Source organism: Lonchura striata, chromosome 2, assembly GCF_046129695.1.
Source record: "Lonchura striata isolate bLonStr1 chromosome 2, bLonStr1.mat, whole genome shotgun sequence".
Classification (NCBI taxonomy): Eukaryota; Metazoa; Chordata; class Aves; order Passeriformes; family Estrildidae; genus Lonchura; species Lonchura striata.
Window position 1 is genome coordinate 38,707,721 of NC_134604.1, and position 17,932 is coordinate 38,725,652.

The 17,932-nt window shown below is 40.0% G+C and overlaps 1 protein-coding gene across 8 annotated transcripts in view; it reads left to right on the forward strand.

The window, feature by feature from the left end:
- The window catches only part of FAT3 (FAT atypical cadherin 3), a 396,477-nt gene that overhangs the window by 332,531 nt on the left and 46,014 nt on the right, over positions 1–17,932 (forward strand). For all 8 annotated transcript variants that reach the window (XM_021544996.2, XM_021544998.2, XM_021544993.3 and 5 more), the window contains 5 exons: positions 9,259–9,648; positions 11,921–12,135; positions 12,891–13,028; positions 15,600–15,743; positions 16,324–16,521. In XM_021544996.2, the coding sequence (XP_021400671.2) occupies positions 9,259–9,648; positions 11,921–12,135; positions 12,891–13,028; positions 15,600–15,743; positions 16,324–16,521 (1,085 nt within the window). The remainder of the gene's footprint in view (positions 1–9,258; positions 9,649–11,920; positions 12,136–12,890; positions 13,029–15,599; positions 15,744–16,323; positions 16,522–17,932) is intronic.

Sequence of the window (17,932 nt, forward strand, 5' to 3'; positions counted from 1 at the left end):
GGTACATAGGTGGATCTGAGAGGAAAATATGGGTGTTGAAAGCCTAATTCAGGAAGTCAGAATAAGATTTGAAACCCTCCCACAGATATGTTTATACAGTCAGGTTATATGGGTTAATTGTGTTGAATTTGATTCTGCACTTTAAGCAGTTTTATAGAGTTAAATATTATTTGGACCAGGATTTATGAGAAGGATTCTGTCGTCATCTGATTAGTGCATTTGTGTTTAATCTGAAGAGTTTAAATCAATCAAGTCTCTAAATCAGTCTGATTCTTGGTGTGGGGAACTAATTATTCACCTTTTCACACAAAGTGGAAGAGCTGCAGCAGAAGAGACTCAGCCCTTCTGAGGGAAGTTGATCTTTTCAATAGAAGACATCTGCTTCCTAAACCCAAACTTCTCCAATAAGAATTGATAGGGAAACTGGTAAACTGGGGGAAAAGTGCCATTTACTTTCAGGTTCTGATAGAAAATTTTATGTTGAATTCCAAAGAAATATGTGTCAAAAAATTACGTTTTCCTGCAAGGTTTGACCTCACTGATTTTGAAGTTTTAATCCGGACTTGTAATACGACTTCTCCTTCAGGCTTCAGCCAGTCCAGTTTAGTGTGTAGGATCAGGATGCTGGTGAGCCCAGCATGGAAAAAAATCACTCAGGCTGTTCAATGGGTCACCACTTTCAAGAATACACACATGGAACTAGAGTACAGACTTCAGCCTCATCAATGGTGGGCTTTGCTCTTGAAGAAATTAGGGCAGCTGAGCGTGTTGCAGTCATAGCTGCCTCACATCTGGGCTTAGGGAAGCGTAACGTGTTTCCAGGTGAAATTGCAGGAGGGTCAGAGAGAAGTGTAAGAAAGTCACAACTTGATTGGAGATCAGCTCTCTGAATTATGTGTAATGGTGAGTAACAAAATGATAAAAATGCTGAAGTAGGTACTGATTCTGGCATGTTTTGGCAAAACTAGTACACAGCAAACCTTTGCTTTGTGTGTTTATTAATGTTGGGCATGTCCCTTAAAATGGACTTAGAAACTTCTGGAGCATTCAGGGTCTGAAAAAGATGAAGGCAGGCATAGAAATGTGAATAAAAAGAATAACAGATATAATAGGACAGAAAATGTACTAAAACTCAACAGCTAATAGGTAGTTAACTTTGGTAGTGAGGCCAGCTAGATGGCATTTCTGGGTATTGTCTGAGTTTTTGTAAAATAAATATTATAAGATACTTTACAGAGGATGACTCATTCTCTTTAAAATATACATGGTGCTTCCTATGTTTTCACCCGCATTGTTTCCTCACAGACATTTAAAATAGTACCTGGGTTATGGCGCTAATGCAGGATATGAAAGAGACATGAATTATTAATTCCTTTTACTCTAGCAATCCAAAACAGTGCTGCATAAGTAAGAGGTGTAGCTGAAGTAGGGAGGCCTGTCCACTATCACTGAAGCTGTTTTCAGAAAGAATTTAGGAATCGGCCATGGAAGAAAAAAACAACCAACCAATCAACAAAAAGACAAAACAGAACAAACAGCCTAAAAAACAACAAACAAACAAACAAACAAAAAAATAAGAAAACACCACAGAACACAAAACAAAAGGCATGAGTGAGCATTGCTCTATAGCCTGGTGGGTGATTTGGTTCTGGGCTTGGTTCCTCAGAGCTTATTCAATGAATAGTAGTAGTCCATGATGATGTATCCTTGTACTCTTTCTTCTTACTGGAAAGGTGTCTACCATTAGACTTCTGTAGACTTCTTTACCATTAGTCTTCCAGAGAAGGAGAGTGGAAGGGTAGTGTCTCGTATTCCCCAATTGTCTGGCCAGTCCTACTTGCAAGTCTGAATTCACTCAGGAGAAAACCTAGGTTTTGTCTTCCTAGTCAAGGCAAAAAGACTAATAGGAATGCAGAGATAAAGCACTCTGGACCCCAGAAAAATTGCCAAATAAAAAAATAATGGTCAGACTCTTAGGAGTTTAGACTTCACTTATTGTTAGGAGGTAAATAAACAAGGTATTTGGGGATTTGAAAACCTCTATCAAAACATTCAGTATGACCCTGTTGAATCCCTCAGATGGCCATATTTTTAAAGCTTCAGGGTTAGGGGAATGCAATAACCCTCCTTGCATTAAAATAATGAGATGTGTGTATCAAGATGAGTAAAAGCTAGTCTTTGTTGAGGAACTGGAAGTCATCAAACCAATCTCATTTCCTTCTGCAATATGTGAGGAGGCCATATTGAAATAAATGTTATGGCTTAGGTTTAGTGAGTTTTATGGCATTGCACTGCACCATGTTTTCATGTGTAAGCCAGGGACACATGGTCGGCACCAAACTGCTATCAGGGGAGTTTGTAGCAACCATTATACTGGAGGGGTAAGTTAAGAAAGGTACTGGGTGCAGCACTGCTATTTTGATTCCTGAATACATAAATAGGCATAAGAACAGTATTGCTAAATGTCAGAAAGCAGAGTGGTGCTGCAAGTTATCCTGGATAGTGTCAAAGCTGCAGTTGTGATATTTAACAGTTGGAAAAGTGGTATGGAAAAACCCAGTGCAAATCCTCAAGATAAATGTTATGTCTCATGTTTAGGCAAGAAAGCCAAGTGCACTGGTGTTGTCTGGGTGGTGACAGCCTGGACAGCAGAACTGCAGAGGTGCAGCTGCATTACTGTGACCCACAGGTTGAAGGTATTTACACTTTCATACTGCGTGAAAAGGCAAATATTTTAATGAGATGGGTAAACCAGAGTAATAGTGGGAAAAATAAGTAGTTCTTTCTGTTTATTTGGTGTTGGCAAATCCTGACCTGAAAGGCTGTCTTGTTTTGGGTGCAGCATTTCCAAGAAGATGTGGGCTACATTTTCCAGGAAGAGGTAGGAGATTGACAAAAGAGATCACAAGTCCGGAGGAAAAGTCAGGAAATATTGAAATAGTTGAGAGGGTCTGCCAGGGAAAAAAGAGTTGAAATAATAAAATATAACAGTCTTCAGCTATCAGATAAGTAGCTCTGAGGAAGGAAGTTGACCCTTGTTCTTTTTTTTTTTTTTTTATCTTGTCTTTTATTAATTTTATTCAATCTCAGCAAAAAGTCAGAACAAGATTTTTATTTGTAAGAAAAATGAGGCACTGGAGTATCCAAGGAGGTTATGCAAGCTCCTGATCAAAGGATAGGCCTCTGTTTGGGGATAAAACTTGGCTTTGTGCAGGGATAAATTAGATGACCTCTCAAGATTCCAGCTCTCTTCACACTTTCTCATTTCTAGTAGTTTTTGAGATTTCCTAGATATTGTTAACAACATAGAGACAAAGAAATAGACAATGGAGAATTGTATCTCTTGAATTATATTGAGTGAATAAACCCTGTCTTTAAACTGTATTACTTAAACATATATGTATATGAATAGTCTTTCTCTGTGTATATACACATACACAAATATATAAAATATGATATACAAACTGATCACATGTCTGATGAAAAGAGGCTGAGGGAGCTGGGGTAGTCTAGCCTGGAGAAAAGGAGATTGAGAGGAGACCTTCTTGGTCTCAATAACTACCTCAAAGGAGCTTGTAGTGAGGATGAGAAGAAATGGTGTCAGATTGTGCCAGGGAATGTTTAGATAGGATATTAGGAAAAATTTCTTCACAGACATTGGAATAGGCTATCCAGGGTAGAATTACTACCCCTGGAAGTGTTTAAAATGTGCATGGATGTGCTGCTTGAGTGCATGGTTTGGAGATGGGTTAACAGTTGGATCTTTTTCTGTCTTAATTCTAGTCATGCTTATACATGTATATGTATGTATTTTATTTCCCTCTTTGTGTGCATTCCACTGCTTCCAGTTATGTTTCCCTGTGTAATTCTAAATCAGGTATCTCCAAAATCCCAACTTCAGAAAAAATGGACTTGGGATCACTGAAAAAAACAAGTATATATATCAAGTGATATAAACCAGTACCCAGGAATATGAAAATAATCCTTAGTAGGAAAGAGATGGAGGGTGAGCCAACTATCCAGATCTTGACTTCCCACCAAAAAGACAGCTCCCTGTCCCAGCTGAAAGTTGTGTTTTAGAAACCCGTGGATGGTCCTATACTGCTAAGAGTTTATACCTCCCATTTCTTCAGTTTATACTGAAGTATTTCTCTTCAGTAAGGGGCTGATTATCTTCAGGTCTGCCCTGCCCTCATCCCATGGTACCCTGACTCCATTGGAGCAGTGGTGTGAATAAAGGCCTTTGAGGTTAGGGCTATTTTTTTTCCTCAGAAAAGGGGGAAAAGTGAAGTCTATCTTGGTAGCAGTGTTATGGATTGAACTTGGCCAGGTTTTCTACTTAAGCTGTAAAAGTCACTTGAAATATTTTCTCTATGGGGCTATATATTCTTCTACAGTTCAACAAGGTACTTCAGGCAAGGTTTCTCTTTCATCTCAAAATGATGGAGTAGGGTACTATAAAATCTGGTTTAGAATTCATCTTTTGTCTTGTTTGTTGTTAATGAAGTTGTGGACTTTTATCTTCTAGTAATTGGCATTGTGGTTAATATTTGGGTAGTTGGGAAAGGACATAGGTACATACCAATGTTAATCATCACATCATAAAAGAGGCAAGAGGAAGCACAATAATCAGATAGCTTGCTTTGTATGTCTGCAAACCACACTGCTAAACTGAAAAAAAAAATTTCATCTTGCTTTCTGGTATACATCTCGATTGCTTATTTTTAATACTTGCCATTACATTCATTTTCATAAGTTTTAAAAATGAAGATGAGTAGATGACAAAAGTTGATGTCATTTTTCATTCCTAAGCTAGAATGAGTGGTCTAAAAATTGGGGAAATAATGAGTTCAGGGTGACAGAAACTGAAAGGAGAAACACTGTGAGTGGCTTTTAATAGGAGTAACTTTTGTGTGATGCATAAAGGTATTGCCCACTGCAGAAACCTACTGTCATATGGGGATTGTGCCTGTTGGGTTAATTCTCATCCTTGTAATTGGTGTCAGTCCAGATCAAAATGTGTTACAACTCCACCTTTTTCAGTTGAGTTGCACCTCAAATCCTGTGCTCAGTTCTGGGCCCCTCACTGCAAGGACATTGAGGGGCTGGAGCGTGTCCAGAGAGGGGCAGTGGGGCTGGGGAAGGGTCTGGGGCACAATTCCTGTGAGGAGCAGCTGAGGGAACTGGGAGTGTTTATTCTGGAGAAAGGCAGGCTCAGGGGGGAGCTTCTCTCTCTCTCTATAGCAACTTAAAAGAAGGTTGTAGTGAGTTGAGGGTCAGTCTCTTTTCTCAAGTAACAAGCAGTAGGACAATAGGAAATGGCAGCAAGTTAAGCCACGAGAGGTTCAGACTGGAAAAAAGGAAAAATTTCTTCTATTAAAGCATTGTCAAGCACTGGAACAGGCTTGACAAATAGGAAATAGTTGAGTTACAACGTTGAGAAGTATTTCAAGATGTGTAGATATGACACTCAGGGACGTGGTGTAGTGGTGGCCTCACAGTGACAGTGCTGGACTAATCCAAAATCTCAAAGGTCATTTCCAGCCTGAATGATTCCGTGCTTTATACAAGGAGGATATTGATAGTGCTGAATCATGAAGCAAAGTTATTTTATATTCCTGATGCTATTTAGAGTAGTACTGACATAGAAGTTGTCATGATATGACATGTGTGCCCCTTTGTTTCAGTACAGAAGAAACCAAGAATAAAAGCCTATTTGAAGAATGGCATTTCAGGTACTAGGCAGGTATATGTTTTACAAGCTCTTCACACTAGAGATTTGGCAAAGGGCAATATTTTATCATATGCTAATACAAGTCTAAATAGAAAATGTTTTACCTTAGTCCTTTATTTAAAAAGAAACATAATGCAATTTTCTTATTGTAATAGTGATTCCTGCAAAGGCTTTCCATGTTCAAATAACTCATGTTCATGATTGACACCTTAGAAATCCGAGAAGTCTGAGTGAGTGAGTTGACACAAAGCAGTTTGCAAACATTAACCCCCCAACAGCTGTAGGCAAGCAGTGTGGGAGGATTGCTCTCTTTACCAGTGCAGGAACCATGGCATTGAAGCAGTTGTTTCCTTTCCACAGAAGGCAACTCTTTTATAGTCATACCAGAATCTGCTGTCACCTGTGTCGCAGGGATGCCATTGACACACACTGGTGCACGCTTCTCTCTCAGGAAAGGGTGGCCCCTGGATTAAAGCATTTTGAATTTCAGTAGAAATAGCTTCCTGCTTCACCTTTGCCTCATGCCCATTTCTCTCCCAGCCTTGGGTCAGAAGGCTCAGTAGAAACAGCTATTGATGTAACACACCATTTTCTTCAAAGTGCTGCTTCTGCCACAGTTTTTCACTTATTCTACCCCTAAGAAGCAAGTATTAAATTCTACCCCTCAAAATATTCTGTGAGAGGGCTATCACCCCTCTATATGTCTCCTTTTTTTCACCTTTTGGCATTTGGGCCAAAAGCCACCAAGGGTTGGTATCTGAGACCCAATCAGGTCTTCTGACCTAATCTTCTGTCTCTCCTTGCATAAAATGGCACTTTCACCTGCAAGAGCTTTTCTTTCATAGCCCATGGGAAAAATAAGACTGTTCTCTTCATCATACCAGATTGGTACAAGATAAGCTATGTCTCTGGATCTTTTGTATTCCCCTCTCATTCTCCAGGAAGGAAAAATAAAAGAAGTTACCTACAAGATTTTACTGTCTCCACTTCTGCCTAAAAAGCCCATGTATTAGAGTGAGCAACCAGAACACCATAATCTGTATCTGATCTGCCTCCATTGTACAAACACCAGTAATCACTTACAAAAAAACATTATTAATAGTTGGTTAATTCGTTGGACTTTTAGGAATTAGAATACAAGAAGAGGGGCTGGATTATATGGCAGATTGCCTTTACTGGTGTTACTACCTCCTGTTCATAAACTTGCCCTCTGTGGTGTTGCATGCACCAAATTCTCTCTCCCCATTCCCCATGGCAAGATACTCTTGCTGAAGTTTCATGGTGTTCCAAGGCACAAGTCATCTGGTGGCCATTTCCTTTCTAGCTGTTTGTGCCCTCAAGAGCTGTGGTATATGAATCTTCTCTCTTGTGCCCAGCTGTACACTAGTGGGTATCAGAAAGGGAGTTTGTGCCAGAGAAAAGTGAAAACCCCAGACTAAGGCTGTCCTGCAGTTACAGATGTGTAGAAAGTGTGTGTTAGGGTCCTTGCCTCAGAGGAGTGTTTGATACTGTGTACAAACTGGCAGGCACCAAGAGTGGCTGGTGCAGAATACTAAATAGTTTTACACTTAAAACTCATGTGTAGGTTGGGTGTTCAGCAGCATGCTCTGAATCAAGGGGGGAAAAAATTCCCATTTTCCAGCATCCCTCAAGATCAGCTGTTATTACTAACTCATTAATTGTTATAGTCAGGTCTGTCTTTTTTTTGTAAGTGGAAGTTCATAGAGGATGTCTAGCTGAAGGAGATCCTCCCCTGCTGGAAGCATAGATACTTCCAACCATTCAGACTATGAACGTCTTCCACTTTCTAGAGGGTTTTTCAGTACTTCTTAATGTTTGTCAGTTTGCTTGACTGTCAGCTTACAGAGTATTTGGATGTATATATCAAGAGACTAAGGAAAAGGGTGAGTGTGCTCTCCAGCAGCTGTAGGGTATTCAAAGCCTACGTGTTTTAACATGAAGGAATTTCCTGTGAGTCTGTGGGCTGATCTTAGCTCCTCTGTAAGATAGGAGTCACTTCCTTGACTGCCTTGCTGTTTTGCTGAAAGTGGGACACTTTCACATTTATTTTTCACATTTGTGATACCGTGGTGAGTAGAGAGGCTTTGCTGTGATTAAAAAACCAAAGCAAAACAACACAAAAAACCTAACAGCCTGGTTCACTACAATATCGCCATTTAATTTGTTCTGTATTTTAAAGACATTTGAACCTTTTAAATATACTCTGTTATCTCAAGCAATGCATAAAAACGTTATTCTCTGAAGAGCCACATAGTAATGCCTAATGCCCTTCAAGTAGGTTCTGGGACTTTGTAGTTACTCTAGCTTTTATGTGCGTGTGATTGAACAAAGAGTCTCCCAGCTCCCCCTTGTGTGGATGCTCAATTCCTGCTACATCAAGCAGAAAACAACTGTGATTTGTGCTGCTTTTGATCAGACATTTCTACAATGCTTTGCTGCTGGAAAGCAGAATAATAGTGTCACAAATTTTAAATTAACAAAATATGCCTAGAAGGGATTGGTAGCTCTTGTTCATCAGATTAATGTCAGGCTTGTAAAGTCTATTCTCCCACAAAAAAACAGCAGCAAATGCTTAAGTGAGAAACATTAAAGACAGAGACTCTCCGTTTTAGTGGATCTATGTGTTTTAGTTATAATCTCTTACTGAAGCACCCAGGATGAAATCACAAAATCAACTAGCATCAAGGGAATTGAATTAGTTTATATCTGTGTTCACTTTTAATTAGATTTGAGATGGCTATCCCACTGTAGTGCAGAAACCAAGTCAGTACCATCCCCTTAGGCCTTATTACTGACAACAACCTTAGCACAAATCTGCATATTCAGCAGCTGGGTGGATAGGTGCTTTGTATTGGGAAATACGGGCAGTATTTTAAAAACTCAGGATATCTTTTTTACAACTCAATTTTTGCTCTTAGGCTGGGGAATAGAAGGGCTTTCCTTCTCAAAATGTTCATATTCTGGCAGGAGTTTTTTCATGCAGCTTTTGTTTAACAGGTATCATCTTATGATAATATTTTTCTGCTCAACAGTGGAATCAAGGCAGCACTGGTAGCAAGTACATTCTGTGCCACCTGATGTATTTCTATGGGTTTATTTTCCCCTTATGTACATTTCTATTCCTTCAAGATGTGCTCTGAGACATTTCCAATTTCAGCATTCTGCTTCTCTCATCTAATTCAATTATAAGCTGTTCTGGGCAAGGACCATATCTGGATTCTGCTTTCAAGTTTCAATATACAGCAGTTTTGCAAAGTAATCTTTAAAAAAAAGTATCATGATGAGGGAAGGAACTTAACTTATCTGCAGGGATTTGTCATGTGAGAAGAGCATGTCCTGACCTCCTGACTTTCAGCAATATTGTACCCACAGGCGCTCCTACCTCTACACCACTGGAAATACTCAGTGTGATAACAGATTTTGCTTAGGGTTTATATTAGATGGGGAGAGATTTTTCCCCTCTTTATTTCTCCATTTCATTTTCCCATTTGCTTCTCTTTCAGGCGTGAACAGAAAAGTCACCTATTCCCTGTCAGACTCTGCAGATGGTTACTTCTCAGTTGACCAGTCATCAGGAATCATCATTTTGGAGCATCCACTTGATAGAGAGCTTCAATCCTCCTATAACATCACTGTAAAGGCCTCAGATCAAAGCATTGTGCTGACCTTATCCTCGTTTGCCACCGTTACCATTACAGTGCTAGACATTAATGACAATCCTCCCGTGTTCGAAAGAAGAGATTACCTTGTTACAGTACCTGAAGACACCTCACCTGGCACCGAGGTCCTTTCTGTTTTTGCTACAAGCCAAGACATTGGTACAAATGCTGAGATTGCCTATCTTATCAGATCAGGGAATGAGAAAGGGAAATTCAGGATTAACTCAAAAACAGGTTTGTAAAGTGTCTCTTACTTGCAGTGCTAAATTAAAGGATCAGAAAAACATGAATGCTTTGGGGAAGGCTCTTGGACCAAAAGATTTCCAAGGCCAGAGACTCATAGCTTGTCATTGTGTAATTAACTACACAGTTAAAAAGCAATTTTAGGTCAGAGAGTGATGTCAATTACGGTCACACATGGCTGCCTCAGCTCAAGTGGAGAATACTTTTCTTCATTAGTAAGTCTGTCGAAGCCAATATAGATGTGACAACCTATTAGCTAAACTGTGCAAAACACTTCTGAACACTTGCAATGTTCACTTGCTTACTAGCTGAGTACAGCCTCAACTGTCTGCCCCTTAGAAAGCATCAACCAGTGCTACGAGGACCTGTTAGGACCAATTCAGTCCTAATATGTGATTGTCATTGATGGAGCTATATTCAGCTTCCCTGACTTAGGTTGTTCTGATTTGTCTTTCTGACTTCAGCCATGGCTTGGGTTGAGGTCGTTTTGGTTATACATCACAAATTTTAGAAGTCCACTGCTTCTCTATGAGAAATACCAGACAGAGGTATCATATTTGGTGTAAATGGCTCATTTTCTCTGTATTTCCTTAGTGGGATATATTATTTATCCTCACTGAGTTTTTATTCCATCAACTGTATGCCGTTTCTTCCGTGCTTCCTGTAGTGGATCCCCTTCTTCTCATAGCATTCAGAATGACCAGTACAAATCTGCCACCTGAGTCTGAGAGCCAAGCAGTCTTGATTGTAAAAGCTGAAGAGAACACTTCTTTGGGTGTAACTGTAATAGCCAGTAACATGAAAAATCTCAATTTTTCATTTCTATAATTGTGTGCAAGAATGGCACTCCACTCTGCAGAGGCTGCTGCCTCTCATATGAAGGACTTAACATCACTGTGTGTTGTCTGTCATCTTCATCATGTTGATTAGTGCTAGCAAAATTTAAACATAAATATGCCTAGGCAGCAATACTTAACTTCACATTTGACAATGAAGCCAAGGAAACAAATCAATAAAAACCTATAATGTAGCTTAATCACACATTAAAAAAAAAAAACACCAAAACTAAAACTATATATTATTCATTAATCTGTGACAGCTCCATTATTATCCGTTTAGAGGCAGGAACTCAGTTTCTAGACAGCAGAGTGGTGATGTAGCATGCCTGATCAGAGCTTGAAAAATAATGTCCTTCAAACCATTTATCAGTGGGAACTCTCTGCTAGCCACTTGGAAGCTTCTCTTCAGGGCTCCTGCTTTCAGCAAGTCATGCTGAAAGGTGGAATTCCTTTGGAGAGATCCCAGACAAGATTAAGATGAAAAGTAAGAGGAATAATTTGAGGTTTGTAAAATGTGACTTAACAGGAAAGACTGAAGGAATTAAGGCTGTTTAAACTAGAAAAGAGAAGACATGCTGTTAGTTTTCATGCCTATATAAATTACCTGTGAAGAAGAGGGAAATAAACTGTAGTCCATGCCCAGTCATAAGAAGTTGTGAATGGGTTTAAATTACATTTGAATTACTTTGGTAAAATTATAGAAAGAAATTCCTAGCTGTAATGTATACTGAGGCCTGAAATACATTTCCTAAGAAGGTTAGGAAGCTGATATTGTTGGAGGTTTGTACAAACACTAGAAATCAGATAATTTCTGTCCTAGAGGGAATCTGGGTGCATGCAGTGAATCAAGTTACCAAGAATCTTCATTTTGGTTGTGTGGTGAAGTAACATAAAATTTGTAAACCTAGTTGAGTGGGGAGGTCTCTGCTTAATCACTTAAATGATAGACAACTGATTTCTCAGAGGTATTCATATCCTATTCATTTGTATTTAATTCATGAGAAGTTAATTGTGTGGGAGTGAATTTCTGTTGACTTGTCAGGGCTTATTTCCAGAGTTGGCATCCAGTTCTCCCAAAGGTTCTGTGAATGAAATTGTAAATGGGTGAATATGGCCCCCACTTCTTCATCTATGATCCTCACATAATGAGAGCTATTTTCATGAGGAACCATTCATTGTCTCATACCTTGTAAAGGTTCTTTCTGCAGAGGCAACCCAAGTGAAATTGGCATCATTCTTTAATCAGATGACAGCAGTAGAAACCTGAATAAACATTTGTATTGGATTGGGCAGTCTTACAGTTAGTGTTGTATGTATGCCATGGTGATAAATTGCATGCTGTACTGTTTACTACAGTAAATCCCTTACTCTGTGGCATTACTTATTTTTTGCCGGCTGTTGACATTCCCTCCTTTGCTTCAAAGGAGTGATTTCCATTATTGAGGCTTTGGATTTTGAATCGTGCAAGGACTTCTACTTAGTAGTGGAAGCAAAGGACGGAGGGACGCCAGCCCTGAGCGCGGTTACGACGGTGAACGTGAACGTGACGGACGTCAACGACAACGCGCCCACCTTCAGCCAGGCTGTCTACAGCGCCGTCATCAGCGAGGACGCGGCCGTCGGGGACTCCGTGGTCATGGTGAGCGGGGCCGTGGGTGGCATTTAAGTGCAATGAAGCCCTCTGCCCCTAAAAATCTGCTGCACTGCTTAATGGTGATAATTACTACGTCTTGAGGCCCCCAAACCGTTTTTGAGACAATACTCTGCGTCTGCTACTGCTCCCCAAGCTGCTGTCAGTTTTTCCCCAAAAGAAAGTAGTAGTAGTACTGACCCTTTCTTTTAAACCCCGTTATGCTGTCAGAGAGCAATGGCATATTCTAGGTGTTGCATTTCATGAGTCAGCCAGAAAGAAACAGGTTTTAATAGAAAGACAGAATTCTACTTTTCAGTGAAATACAATCATAGAGTCATAGGGTTGGATGAGATCTTAAAGATCATCTAGTTCCAACCCCCCTGCTGTGGACTGGGATATCTTTCACTGCACCAGACTGCTCAGAGCCCCAAATACATAGTATTTGTATAGTCTGGCATGCAATGTGCCATCCCCAAACCTCATAAAATTCTCGTATTGCAATTTCTGGATCCAGAGAGAGAGTGTTGTATGGAATATTAAGATGAAAATATTCTGTATGTTTTCAGACTAGAATTTTGAAAAGGCCCAAGTGAAGCCTTCTAACAAAAACCTATTGGATTGATACTTTAGAGGTGTGCAGTTCAGGTATAACTAGTCTGATGGAATGTGAAGTTTACTTTTTGGTGTGTTGAACAATTAATGTATCATACAGATTACTTGATATTTGTTTTTCTAACTTTTTATTCTTCTCTCAAAAAAAGTTGATAGCAGAAGATCTGGACAGTCCTCCCAACGGTCAGATTCATTTTTCCATAGTGAATGGGGATCAAGACAATGAATTTTCAGTTGATCCTGTTTTGGGACTCGTGAAGGTTAAAAAGAAATTGGATAGAGAAAGGGTAAGACATGTGGGACTTCTTAACTTGCAATGACTTACAGATGTGCATCAATCTCCACTCTGCTGCTAACTGGTGTTGAAGGAGTTTCTTTTATTCTTTGCAGCGATCAGCCTAAGATGCTCCAACGGGTCTTTCTAACCTCACTTCTTTTCCATGCCAGCCCTGTCCCCAGTCTATCTGCATGCCAACTGCTCTGCTGCCACTCTCATCCTGCACTCTCACAGCAGTTAGGGTCACACCAGGGGAGAGGAGCAGTGCTGGATTTCTCCCGTGGTGCCAGCAGGAGCTGCTGCTGTGTTAATGGGCTGCCTCCTCTCCCCTGTGCGTGCAAGCGCACACGTGCAGCTGTGTGTGCAACAGAGTCGTTACAAAATGCTTCAGATTGCGGCTCCGAGCGCTGAGCTGAGACCTCAGCCATTAATTAGCACTCCGCAAAACATGTCACTGGGGAGGGGATGTTATGAAGTGGCCAGGCTGTACCAAAAGTGAAAGAGTGCTTCATTAAATAGGTTCTGCTGCTTTGTTTGCTCACTCCATTATTGATTCAGGATTATTTATCACCATTTTGCCATAGCTAGCAATTAGCAGCTTTTGGGAAAAAAACAAACAAACAAACAAACAAATGCAGTTGCCTGTGCTACTAGCAAGGCAGGAGAGTGCTACATGACTTCAGAAATCTTGCAGCACATAAGGAAATCCGTGCCTCCTGCCTCTCAGCAATACACCCACAGAACTGGGGAAGCAGGTTGCTACCTTCAGAATATCAGATCAGCTGGAGAAGCTCTTTACTGAAAGCAAACGCTTTTCTTAAAACAGTGGCAAAAACCCCTCTCTGCATTATCACAGAAGCAGTACTAAATTGTTTGTGTTTGGTGGTGAAATGACTTTACCACAGATTGTCTAAAACAGGGGAGTAACAATGGGTGTTGATGTTACAAGTTGGCTGTAATAAAAGCACAGACTGAGTTCTTTAATATGACTTTTTCTCGCTTCTGAAGCACACTCATGTGCGGCTGCATTTAGACACACACACTCTCACAAGAGTGTGCATGTGTAATGCCAGCTGTGTTAGGTCTGCATTTTCCAAAGTTTCCCTCAGTTAAAATAAGCTGTGATATTGTCTTTTTCTTTGCTTCCTTGGCTCCTTTCCTAGACACAGGTGTTTCTGACCCATACAGGGAAAATTATATAGATGCCCCATCTGCTGTAGATTCCCAAAGGTAGTGCTGACTCCCATAATTCCGTGGTTTAAGGGGACTTATTTCCAGAGCTGTAATCACACAGAGACCATTACTTTTGCCATCTACCTTTCTGGGATACATTGAAATGAAAGCAAACACAGAAAAAAAAATAGGAAATACTCTAAAAAAACCTCTCTGGTTTTAGCTAGCAGTGGAAATTATGGTTAAAAAACAGAATTCTCTTACTCAAGTTTCTTGACTTTCCATAGTTCAGGATTCCTCATCCCTCCTTTGTCCCTTTGCCCCCACCAAATCACAGTCTATCTTCCATACAACCTCCCAAAAACTTTTCCTTTTGCTTTGTATTGGTCCCATATCCCAGAAGAGCCTCCTTATTTTATGCGTGCTTGGTCTGAGCTCCTCCTTACCACGAAAAAAGCTGTGCTCCCCTCTGCAGGGGCATGTTTTTCCCCTTTCCAGCCCTGCACTTAGGAGGGTGCAGTGTTGTATCTGGCATGTTTCGCCCTTCTCTTGCTCTGCTGTGGGAGGATTCAGGGGCAGACATGTCAGCAGCTTTCCCTGTGGAGCAAGGAGCAGTATACAGTAAAAAGCAGTAGTAAGACCTAAGGAAGCCAACATAAGGATGCAGTTCAGAAAAGCCAACTGTCACCCATAAACTGTGCATAGACAGAGCTTTTGCAAGTTGTCACATATGCTCACACCTCACACATGGGCACATGTACAGGGCCCATGGATGATGCACTGAACTGCATGCACTGCACTGTTTGTGTCTGTTGCAAAAAGCAGACTCAAGCCCACTTATCTTCTGCAGAGTGGTGGATAATATTCTGTTGCTACAGAGATTGTTGTCCCTCGTACTCCCAAATGTTTTCCAGTGTGTTTAAGCCAACTGCCTGTGAACTTTTTCTTGGCTCTCCATCACCGCTTTAGAAACAGTGTGTGTCAAACTGACATTGGCTCTAATAAGCAATTTATATAATATCTTGGAAACTAACTGTAAGATAAATAGAATCAGGTCACTTATCCCACCGGACACCTAGGAAAGATGAAAACATAAGCTTGCAGCACTAATAGCTGAGTTCAGATATTATCTGTCATTTATTTTCTGTCTTCCCCTTTGTTTCAGGAATGCTTTATCTGATACAGTTATTTTAATACAATGAAGCTGTTATGTTTATTGGTAGCTTTATAAAACAGAAGTTGGGGCACAATGTGGTGATAAACAGGATAATGTTATACTAAGGGCAGGAAGATAATGAGGCCAAATAGCTTTCCTTAGAATATGGATGGTGGTGCACTGAATGTAAAGAACGTGAGTTAAAATTTAGGCCCACTTTCACAATGATTTAATGTTTTCACCTTTTCTCAGATATCTGGTTATTCATTAGTTGTCCAGGCAAGAGACAGTGGTACCCCTCCTTTGTCTTCATCTGTGACGGTCAATGTCGACATTTCTGATGTGAATGATAACAGCCCTGTGTTTACTCCAGCTAACTACACAGCTGTAATTCAAGTAAGTTTATCCTGCACATCAAAAACTTCTCTGATTTTTAAAATGCACTGGCATTTGGTTTCAGTTAAGTACCTTTTGATGATCTATCTGCAAAACATGTATCAAGTGATCTTATCTAAAGGAAAATATAAACATATCTTTCTTGAGTCTTTTGGTAAGTTTCTGTTTGCTGAGGCTTCTTAACCACAGCATCTGTCATACATTTTACCATTCATCCCTGCTGCACCAGGTACTCCAACTTCAAATGTCTGCTCTGGGATAAGTTCACACTTCTTTATACCTTGCTCTGGGTGTGAGTCTTGACACACAGAGTAATCTGAGTATAGTCTGACTTTTAGTCAGTCCTGATCAGACAGAGTATCAGAGAGAGCCCAGCAGGCCCTGGAGGTGTGGTGGGTACCCTCATCTCTGCCACTGGTCCATGGGCGCGTAAGCAGCATCAACAAAACACAGCTTATGAAATGCCAGCTTGGGCAAAGAGCATTCAGTTGAATATTCACAATAGAAAAATGTGATATTTTATGGTTGCAATATGTATAGTTTTAATCCTTTTCTTTATACGCTGTGTATATGTGTAAAGGAAAATAAACCAGTGGGCACGAGCATTTTGCAGCTGGTAGTGACAGACAAAGACTCTTTTCACAATGGCCCCCCTTTTACCTTCACCATCCTCACTGGCAATGAAGAGGAGGAGTTTACACTGGACCCTCATGGCGTTTTGAGGTCTGCAGTCATCTTCAAGCACATGGTCTCAACTGAGTATGTGCTCTGTGTGCAGGTAAGACTCAATTAATATTTTTACATCTACTCTGAAACAAAAAAATCTCTTAGTGGTAGGTAACCTGTACTTTGCCTGTATGGGTTGTTTTTGATGGGCTGTATTCTAAGAGTAAATACCACACATTCCAGTTTGCAAATGCACAATGCAGAATATTTTCTTTGATGTTCTTAAACCTGGTTTCATATAAATATAAATAGGTAGCCAGCCACCTTTCCAATTTCCTCGGCATGAAATGAATTTTCTGAGCAGCAACCGTTATGGTTTAAGATTTTCATCATTTTTTTCTGTAGCTACGGAAGGAAAATGAGAAAAAATGCATAATATACATATAAATACACCCCAGAACAAGTGACTGCAAAATACTGCTTTAGGAACGAAAATAATTTCTGCTTTTAAGTCATGAATTTAATAATAAATTTTTGGAAGCCTTCCAAGAATTCATGAAATCACATTTCCAAGGTCAACCTAGCTTTTAAAGAATGTCAAAATAAGACATGCAATAGAAGTCCAGCTCAAACTTAGCTTTAGAATAATCGTTAAGAGGCTTTGTAACCAGGGTAATTTTGATTGCCAAAACCTGTAAATCCTAAAGTAATTTGTCCACATTTCTCAGGTCTGCCAGAGAAGATGTATTAGGGTTCAGTAAATATGCAGGTCTAGGGAATGAACGTCTTCACTGAAATGAGTCATGGTCCCATAAGCTGTGTCTGAAATTCTTGCTTCCTCCACTGGCTTTGCTGGGGTTGATCTCTCTAAGCACAGCCTGTCTGTTTCTTTACAAGCACATTTAATGATGTTCACAGCAGTGGCATCCTTAGAGGCAATTGTTGGTTACGATTCACAAAATACAGGCTCTGATGCTAACTAACAGTTCAAATCAAAGTTTTACAAGTTTGCCATTTAATATCCTTGAAGCCTCTTTTTTAGGCTTGTAGGGTAATAAAAAATCACCTTTCTTTCTTTCTTACCATGCCTTAATAGTAAAATATCCTACTTTCAGGGTAATTTGCTAGCCAGAGTTCTAGTGTAGCTAAAATTGGGCATGAGAGTTAAATTTGAGTAGCATCCTTCAAGTTTAGAGGTCTATGTATTTCATATAAATGAAATATTAAACCACCATGTCTGAGATGCACCTACGTGCTCAGAAAACCATGCTGTTGGATTGTGGAGGAATGATTTCTCCCAGTGTTATTTTCTTCAGGGATTTCTGCAGCGAAAACATATTTTATAGTTTCCTGTTGTGTACAGACCATAGAAGTGTTTCTTTCCATCCATATGTGCCAGAGTGCTGCTTTCTCTTTTCCACTATCAGGTTTCTTCACTGTATTAGGTTTATTAAGAATTAATGTTAAAATGGAAAATGGAATGAGACATAATCTCTATGTACATGGGTATTTGTCTGCACATA